The sequence below is a fragment of the Chiloscyllium plagiosum genome, chromosome 3 (genome assembly GCF_004010195.1).
Source record: "Chiloscyllium plagiosum isolate BGI_BamShark_2017 chromosome 3, ASM401019v2, whole genome shotgun sequence".
NCBI classification, from domain to species: domain Eukaryota; kingdom Metazoa; phylum Chordata; class Chondrichthyes; order Orectolobiformes; family Hemiscylliidae; genus Chiloscyllium; species Chiloscyllium plagiosum.
The window spans coordinates 133,182,491-133,191,699 of record NC_057712.1 but is presented as its reverse complement, the minus strand read 5'-3'; the positions used below and the strand labels follow the sequence as shown (position 1 = coordinate 133,191,699).

At 41.8% G+C, this 9,209-nt stretch overlaps 1 protein-coding gene across 1 annotated transcript in view; it reads left to right on the top strand.

Annotated features, from left to right (window-relative positions):
- The window catches only part of LOC122540182 (dynein axonemal heavy chain 8-like), a 1,320,893-nt gene that overhangs the window by 979,450 nt on the left and 332,234 nt on the right, over positions 1-9,209 (top strand). The window contains exons 57-58 of the mRNA XM_043675532.1: positions 1,459-1,672; positions 2,618-2,727. Of these exons, the coding sequence (XP_043531467.1) occupies positions 1,459-1,672; positions 2,618-2,727 (324 nt within the window). The remainder of the gene's footprint in view (positions 1-1,458; positions 1,673-2,617; positions 2,728-9,209) is intronic.

Genomic DNA, 9,209 nt, shown 5'->3' with positions numbered 1-9,209 from the left:
CTGTACAAGACATTGGTTAAACCACTGTTGGAATATTGTGTGCAATTCTGGTCTCCTTCCTATCGGAAAGATGTTGTGAAACTTGAAAGGGTTCAGAAAAGATTTACAAGGATGTTGCCAGGGTTGGAGGATCTAAACTACAGGGACAGGCTGAACAGGCTGAGGCTGTTTTCCCTGGAGCATCGGAGGCTGAGGGGTGACCTTATAAAGGTTTACAAAATTATAAGGGGCATGGATAGGATAAATAGACAAAGTCTTTTCCTTGGGGTCGGGGAGTCCATAACTAGAGGGCATAGGTTTCGGGTGAGAGGGGAAAGATATAAAAGAGACCTAAGGGGCAACTTTTTCATGCAGAGGGTGGTACGTGTATGGAGTGAGCTGCCAGAGGATGTGGTGGAGGCTGGTACAATACAGCATTTAAGAGTCTTTTGGATGGGTATACGAATAGAAAGGGTTTGGAGGGATATGGGCCGGGTGCTGGCTGGTGGGACTAGTTTGGGTTGGAATGTCTGGTCGGCATGGACGGGTTGGACCGAAGGGTCTGTTTCCATGCTGTACATCTCTATGACTCTATGACTCTAAGTGCTTTGTCCTGGATGGTGTCATGCTTCTTGATTATGATTGGGGCTGCATTAATCCAGGCTAGTGGGGTATGGTGGAGTGGGAGGGGGAGTTGAAGTGTTGAGCCACAGGGTGGTTGGGTTGGTTGGTCCGGGTGTCCCAGAGGTGTTCTCTGAAACGCTCCACAAGTAGGCGGCCTGTCTCCCCAATATAGAGGAGGCCACATCGGATGCAGAGGATGCAATAGATGATGTGTGTGGATATGCAGCTCTTTGGACTCCACCAAGGATATGCAGGACTTTGGACTCCTCCATCGCCAGACCACAACAACACGACGGTTGGAGGAAGAGCGCCTCATCTCCCGCCTAGGAACCCTCCAATCACAAGGGATGAACTCGGGTTTCACCAGTTTCCTCATTTCCCTTCCCCCCCACCTTGTCTCAGTAAAATCCATCAAACTCAGCACTCAGTTCTATTACATTTTATTGTAGGTGGTGGATAGACTGGGGATTCAGGAGATGAGTTACTTGCTGAAAGACTTCTAATTTGTGTTGATGACACTTTCAATCACTTCAGTGATGATCCAGAGTAGACTGAGGGGTGATAATTGGCTGTTTTGTGTACAGGATATTCCTGAGCATATTTTCCACATCAGGTAAATACCAGTGTTGCAGCTGTATGGGTTCAGCTTGGCCATGAGTGCAGAAAGTCCTGGAGCTCAAGTCTTAATGAGATTTTTAATGAGTATTAGGTTAGAGGAGTATGGAATGCAGGCAGGAAGGTCCATTGAGACTGAAGTGACATCAATCATAATCATATCAAATGGCCAAGCTGGACTGAATTGCCTTCTCCAGCTTCTAGCTCTGAAGTGATAACGTTTTTTTTTCTGTTCACCAGATCACTAATGAAATAGTGCGTCAGATGATAGAAATGCATGGAATGTACAATTTGGATAAACCAGGAGACTTTACGAAAATTGTTGATGTGCAACTAATGGCTGCAATGATCCACCCTGGAGGGGGACGCAATGATATTCCACAACGGTTAAAGAGGCAGTTCACTGTCTTCAACTGTACATTACCCACCAATGCTTCAATTGACAAAATCTTTGGTAACAGTCAAATCTCAACTGCTTCTAAAATTGGAATAATTTTCAAGCAAGTTTTCCTGTTGTATACTATACCTATTAAAAAATATTATGAGGTGTGAATTGTAATACTAGCTTCATGTCAGAGAAAATAAATCCTTATCAAAACATTTTGTTTGACAATGAGTAGAAAAACCAGCTAATCTAAATAATACAAAAACAGAAATTGATGGAGAAATTCAAAAGATCTGACAGCATCTGTGAAGAGAAAACAGAAGTAACATTTTGAGTCCTGTGACTCTTCTTCAGAACTAACCAATCTTTAATGAGCACAAAATTGTTGATTCATTATAATATAAAACTAATTGAATGAAATGCAAGCACCCGTGAACACAGTTTACAAAATGAAAATATATTACCCTCTAACAAATCTATGCATACTTAAAAATCTTTCTGGCTGCAGAAGTTCACTTTATAAAAGGAACACTTCGGCTAATATGTCTCAGTTCTTGAGGACAAAATAAAATAGTATTTGAGATATTGAAATAGATTTCAATCTGATCTTTGAGCGCACAGACGTGTTGCTGAACACATGCAGTTGTTGCTGGAGAACTTTGGAGATGTAGTCGTTCAGGAATTGTTGATAAACTATTTGGGATATTCACACAAGAGTAGCTGAACTCTGGCTTGAGGTAACATATCAAACCCATAACAAGGATTTTTCGCAGAAACAGCTAAACTGAAAAGCTTCTTTCCTTTGCAGGTTGGCCATTGGGCAGTCCAAACAATATCCTTTTTCCACATGATTCTCAAGTTCTCTTATTAATATCTAGAATTCTATCAACCTAATCTTAGATAATGATGCTGTCTGAATGAAAACTATTTATTCTTTAAGTAAGAAAATAAAAGTTGACTGGTGAATTGTCAAAACTGCAAGTAACAACTCTGGGATTTTATTTTTATTTACAGGAATTATTGGAAATGGATACTTTCAATCTTCCAGAAACTTCACTCCTTCAATCTGTGAAATGATATCAAAACTTGTTCCTGCAAGCAGAGTCCTTTGGCAGTGGACAAAGGTACTGATACTGTTGTAAATGTTTAATTTTGGTTTTAAATGTGCTGAGATTGTTATGAAGAAATTTGTAAAACTCATTAAGGCACATTCCTCAGAGGATAATGAGCAACATCAAATTTAATAAAACAATTCACAAGAGCAATACCTATGGGGACATATGCCAAGCTATGTCTGAGGACTGGTTAGCTCAATTGGCTAGATAGTCAGCTTGTAGTTCTGAATTATTCCAGCTGTGTCAGGTCAATTCCTATTCTGGGTGAAATAAATGCATGATACTTAAAAGAAAGGATATGTATACTATCTTGTGACATGAGCAGCCCAAGATTCAGGGAAACTTATCATTAATCTGCTACAAGGTATAATTCAGGAGTGTGTGTAAAACCAAAGGGCTGGGGAAACTCTGTAGGTCAAGCAGCATTTGTGGAGACACAAACAGAGTCAATATTTCAAGTCTGATATGACTCCACTTCAGAACTAAAAATGATGTTTCTTTTTTGTTTGGGTGATGAGCAAGTGGAAAAGATTATAAGATCTCTCACAGTAAAGGAAAAAGGGGTTGCTAATGATGGTGGGAAAGATAAAAATGTAAAGAGGGTGTGAAAATGAGAAAATGACTCTTCTGTACTGAGAGTAAAGTCAGAGCCTGGCAGATTTAAAGGAATTCTTGGAAGATGTAGCAAGCAGGATACATACAGAAGAAGCTGTGTAGGTTTAGATTTCCAGAAGGTATTTAATAATGCACTATTTGTTGGGCTACTGAATAAGATTTGAAAAGTGTGGTGCTGGAAAAGCACAGCAGGTCAGGCAGCATCCGAGTAGCAGGAGAGTCAATGTTTCGGGCATAAACCCTTCATCAGAACTAAGATCACTGAATAAGAAAAAGACCAATGGTGTTAGATGTATATATTAGCATAGGCAGAGGATAAGTTAGAGCAGGGGGGTATTTTTAGAATGGCAACCTGGAGTGCCACAGAGGTCAGTTCTGGGGCCACAATTATTTATAATGTATTAATGAATGGATGAGGAAAATGAATGCATTATTGTCAAATTTGTGGCGACACAAAAATAGGTGGGGAGGTAAATGATGAGGGATGTCTCAAGGAATTTGCAGAGGGACATAGAAAGGTTAATTAAGTAGTTAAAAGCTTTGCACCCAGAATAAGACCATAAGGCCAGAGGAAATAGGACCACGAGTAGGTCGTTTGGCCTCTTGAGCATGCTCTGCCATTCAATATGAACATGGCTGATCCAACATTCTTCATTTTCACTTCACTACATTTCCCTAAATTCCTACTTTCCCCAACTTATTAAGAATGTATCTATCCCATTTAAGAATTTATTTATCTAAATTTACACAAGGAATCTGACCCACAGCTTTCTGTAACAAGGAGTTTCAAAGACTATCAACCACACAGGGTGGCACGGTGACTCAGTGGTTAGCACTGCTGCCTCACAGCACCAGGATACCAAGTTCAATTCCAGCCTTGGGCAACTGTCTGTGTGGAGTTTGCACATTCTTCCTGTGTCTGCATGGGTTTCCACCGGGGTGCTCTGGTTTCCTCCCACAGTCCGAAGATGTGCAGGTCAGGCAAATTGCCTATAGCATTAGGTGCATTAGTCAGAGGGAAATGGTCTGGGTGGGTTACTTTTCAGAGGGTTGGTGTGGACTGGTTGGGCCGAAGGGCCTGTTTCCACACTGTATGGAATCTAATCTAAACTGTTTGTATCCCGATTACATAGAACATAGAACATTACAGTGCAGTACAGGCCCTTCGGCCCTCGATGTTGTGCCGACCAGTCATACCAATCTGAAGCCCATCTAACCTACACTATTCCATGTACGTCCATATGTTTGTCCAATGACGACTTGAATGCACTTAAAGTTGGCGAATCTACCACCGTTGCAGGCAAAGCATTGCATGCCCTTACTACTCTCTGAGTAAAGAAACTACCTCTGACATCTGTCCTATATCTATCAACCCTCAATTTAAAGCTATGTTCCCTCGTGCTCGCCGTCACCATACTTGGAAAAAGGCTCTCCCTGTCCACCCTATCTAACCCTCTGATTATCTTATATGTCTCTATTAAGTCAGCTCTCAACCTTCTTCTCTCCAACGAAAATAGCCTCAAGTCCCTCAGCCTTTCCTCATAAGACCTTCCCCTCCATACCAGGCAACATCCTAGTAAATCTCCTCTGCACCCTTTCCAAAGCTTCTACATCCTTCTTATAATGTGGTGACAGAATTGTGCACAATACTACAAGTGCGGCCGCACCAGAGTTTTGTACAGCTGCAGCATAACCTCATGGTTCTGGAACTCGATCCCTCTATTAATAAAAGCTAAAACACTGTATGCCTTCTTAACAACCCTGTCAACCTGGGTGGCAACTTTTAAGGATCTGTGTACATGGACACCGAGATCTCTCTGCTCATCTACACTACCAAGAATCTTACCATTAGCCCAGTACTTTGCATTCCGGTTACTCCGACCAAAGTGAATCACCTCACACTTGTCTGCATTAAACTCCATTTGCCACCTCTCAGCCCAGCTCTGCAGCTTATCTATGTCTCTCTGTAACCTTCATCACTATCCACAACTCCATCGATCTTAGTGTCGTCTGCGAATTTACTAACCCACCCTTCTATGCCCTCATCCAGGTCATTTATAAAAATGACTAACAGCAGTGGATCCAACACTGACCCTTGCGGTACACCACTAGTGGCTGGACTCCAGGATGAACATTTCCCATGAACCACCACCCTCTGACTTCTTTCAGCAAGCCAGTAACTGATCCAAACTGCTATATCTCCCACAATCCCATTCCTCCACATTTTGTACAATAGCCTACTGTGGGGAACCTTATCGAACTCCTTGCTGAAATCCATATACACCACATCAACCGGTTTACTCTGATCTACCTGTTTGGTCACGTTCTCAAAGAACTCAATAAGGTTTGTGAAGCACGACCTACCCTTTACAAAACCGTGCTGACTATCCCTAATCAAATTATTCTTTTCTAGATGATTATAAATCCCCTCTCTTATAACCTTTTCCAACACTTTACCAACAACTGAAGTAAGGCTCACTGGTCTATAATTAAAGGGTTGTCTCTACTCCCCTTCTTGAACAGGGGAGCCACATTTGCTATCCTTCAGTCTTCTGGCACTATTCCTGTAGACAATGATGATTTAAAGCTCAAAGCCACAGGCTCAGCAATCTCCTCCCTGGCTTCCCAGAGGATCCTAGGATAAATCCCATCTGGCCCACGGGACTTATCTATTTTCACACTCTGCAGGATTTCTAATACCTCTTCCTTGTGAACCTCAATCCCACCTAATCTAGTAGCCTATATCTCAGTATTCTCCTCGACAACATTGTCGTTTTCTAGAGTGAATACTGTTGAAAAATATTCATTTAGTGCTTCCCTATCTCCCCTGACTCCACACAACTTCCCACTATTATCCTTGATTGGCCCTAATCTTACTCTCGTCATTCTTTTATTCCTTAAATACCTAAAGAAAGCCTTAGGGTTTACCCTGATCCTATCCGCCAACAACTTCTCATGCATCCTCCTGGCTCTTCTGAGCTCTCTCTTTAGGTCTTTCCTGGTTACCTTGTAATCCTCAAGCGCCCTAACTGAGCCTTCACATCTCATCCTAACATAAGCCTTCTTCATCTTCTTGACCAGAGATTCCACTTCCACTTACAATTAGCATTTCCACCTATTCTGGTGTTATCTGCAAATTTGGAGATATTACATTTGCTTCCTTCCTCCAAGTCAATAATATACGTTGTAAACAGTTGTGCTCACCACTGATCCCTGTGGAGCCCCACTTGTTACAAGTTGCTGACCTGACAAAGTACCGCCTAATCACAACTTGCTGTTTCCTGCCCATTAATCAATTCTCTATCCATGCCAATATACTACTGCCCCAAATATCTTGGGTTCTTATGACTTAACCATTGTTGAATGTCTTCTGGAAGTCTAACTACAACATATCTATTGCTTTTCTTCTATCCACTATGGTTGAGACTTCTTCAAAAAACTCTAATTTAATGGTCAGGTAAGATTTTCCTTCCTTGCAGCCATGTTGATTGTTTGATTAGATTATGATTTCCCAAATATGCTCCTAATACTTTCTTATTAATTAATTCCAACATTTTTCCAACAACAGATGTTCAGCTAATTGATCTCTTGTTAGAGATTAGAAACAGGAAAGGAGAGATTACTCTGTTGAGAGTTTTCTATAGGTCTCAAATAGTTCCAGAGATGTAGAGGATAGGATAGCAAAGATGATCATCGATAGGAGCAAGAGTGACAGGGTATTGTTATGGGGTCTTTAACTTTCCAAATATTGACTGGGAATACTATGTATCAAGTACTTTACATGGGTCAGTTTTTGTTCAATGTCTGCATGAGGGTTTCCTGACACTGTATGTAGACAGGCCAACAAGGGGCAAGGCCACATTAGATCTGGTACTGGGAAATGAACTCGGCCAGGTGTTAATTTGGAGGTAGGTGACCACTTTGATAGTGACCACAATTTGTTTATGTTTACTTTTGTGATGGAAAGAGATAGATATATGCCGCAAAGCAGGAGTTATAGCTTGGGGGAAAGACAATTACAGTGCAATTAGGCAAGATTTAGGATGCATAGAATGGGGAAGGAAACTGCAGGGGATGGGCACAATAGAAATGTGGAGCTTATTCAAGGAACAGCTACTGCGTTTCCTTGGTGAATATGTACTGGTCAGGCAGGGAAGAAGTTGTTGAGCATGGGAGCCATGGTTTACTAAGGAAGTTGAATCTCTTGTCAAGAGGAAGAAGAAAGCTTATGTTTGGATGAGATGTGATGGCTCAGTTAGGGCGCTTGAGAGTTACAAGTTAGCCAGGGAAGACCTAAAGAGGGAGCGAAGAAAAGCCAGGAGGGAACATGAAAAGTCATTGGCAGGTAGGATCAAGGAAAATTCTAAAGCTTTCTATAGGTATATCAGGAACAAAGAATGACTAGAGGAGGATTAGGGCTAATTGAGTATAATAGTGGGAATTTGTGTGTGGAGTCAGAGGAGATAGGGGAAGCACTAAATGTATAATTTTTGTCAATGTTCACAGTAGAAAAAGACAATGTGGTCAGGGAGATTACTGCAATACAGGCTACTAGACCAGATGGGATTGAGGTGCATAAGGAGGAGGTGAGAGCAATTTTGGAAAGTGTAAAAAATAGTTAAGTCTCCTGGGCCAGATGGGATTTATCATAGTATTCTCTGGGAAGCCAGGGAGGAGATTGCTGAGCCTTTGGCTTTGATCTTTATGTTGTCATTGTCTGCAGGAATAGTGCCAGAAGACAGGAGGATAGCAAATGTTGTTCCCATGTTGAAGAAGGGGAGTAGAGATATCCCTGGAAATTATAGACCAGTGAGCCTTGTTTTGGTTGTGGGTAAAGTGTTGTAAAGGGTTATAAGAGATAGGATTTATAATCATCTAGAGAGGAATAAGTTGATTATGGATAGTCAACACGGTTTTATGAAGGCTAGGTCGTGCCTCACAAACCTTCTCGAGTTCTTTGAGAAGTGACCAAACAGGTGGGTGAGGGTAAAACTGGTTGATGTGGTGTATATGGATTTCAGTAAGGCGCTTGATAAGGTTCCCCATGGTAAGCTACCACACAAAATACAGAAGCATGGGATTGAGGGTGATTTAGCAGTTTGGATCAGAAATTGGCTAGCTGAAAGAATACAGAGGGTGGTGGTTGATGGGAAATATTCATCCTGGAGTTCAGTTCCTAGTGGAGTACCACAAGGCTCTGTTTTGGCTCCACTGTTTGTCATTTATGTAAATGATGTGGATGAGGGCATAGAAGGAGGAGTTAGTAAATTTGCAGATGACACTAAGGCTGTTAGAGTTGTGGATAATGATGAAGGATGCTCTAGGTTACAGAGGGACATAGATAAGCTGCAGAACTGGGCTGAGAAGTGACAAATGGAGTGACAAAGAAACTACTTCTGACATTTGTCCGACACCTATTACCCCTCAATTTAAATCTATGACCCCTTGTGCTAGCCATCGCCATCTGAGAAAAAGGTTCTCACTGACCAATCTATCTAACCCTCTGATTACCTTATATGTCTCAATTAAATCACCTCTCAACCTTCTTCTCTCTAACGAAAACAGCCTCAAGTCATAGAGTCATAAAGTCATAGAGATGTACACATGGAAACAGACCCTTCAGTCCAACCTGTCCATGTCGACCAGATATCCCAACCCAATCTAGTCCCACCTGCCAGCACCCAGCCCATATCCCTCCAAACCCTTCCTATTCATATACACATCCAAATGCCTCTTAAGTGTTGCAATTGTACCAGCCTCCACCACATCCTCTGGCAGCTCATTCCATACACGTACCACCCTCTGCGTGAAAAAGTTGCCCCTTAGGTCTCTTTTATATCTTTCCCCTCTCACCCTAAACCTATGCCCTCTAGATC